This window comes from Fulmarus glacialis, unplaced genomic scaffold (assembly GCF_000690835.1).
Source record: "Fulmarus glacialis isolate BGI_N327 unplaced genomic scaffold, ASM69083v1 scaffold22462, whole genome shotgun sequence".
Classification (NCBI taxonomy): domain Eukaryota; kingdom Metazoa; phylum Chordata; class Aves; order Procellariiformes; family Procellariidae; genus Fulmarus; species Fulmarus glacialis.
The window spans coordinates 1,353-1,681 of NW_009197484.1; the positions used below are offsets into that span (position 1 = coordinate 1,353).

General features: G+C 63.8%; 1 protein-coding gene across 1 annotated transcript in view; it reads left to right on the forward strand.

Annotated features, from left to right (window-relative positions):
* LOC104072950 (matrix metalloproteinase-15-like) overlaps nt 1–238 on the forward strand; it is a gene marked incomplete at both ends in the record, with an annotated part of 1,586 nt that extends 1,348 nt beyond the window's left edge. The window contains one exon of the mRNA XM_009572566.1: nt 52–238. Within this exon, the coding sequence (XP_009570861.1) occupies nt 52–238 (187 nt within the window). The remainder of the gene's footprint in view (nt 1–51) is intronic.
* Between the last annotated feature and the right edge of the window lie 91 nt (nt 239–329).

Genomic DNA, 329 nt, shown 5'->3' on the forward strand with positions numbered 1-329 from the left:
CGTCCCGGTCATTGGGCCGTGTTCCCTTTGTCCCCCCCATCCTCTGCCAACACCCTGTTTCCCACCAGGGCCGGTGGTTCTGGAGGGTCCGGCACAACCGGGTGCTGGACAACTACCCCATGCCCATCGGGCACTTCTGGCGGGGCCTCCCTGGGGACATCGATGCTGCCTACGAGAGGCATGATGGAAGATTCGTCTTCTTTAAAGGTGAGCAGGGAAACTGGGTGGGAGGGCCAAGGTACAGGGGGGACCCCAGTGCCCCCCCAAGCTGCTGAGAGCTGGTTGGCTTCATCCCATCCTGATCCCCCTCCCCAGCCGGAGCCACTGCC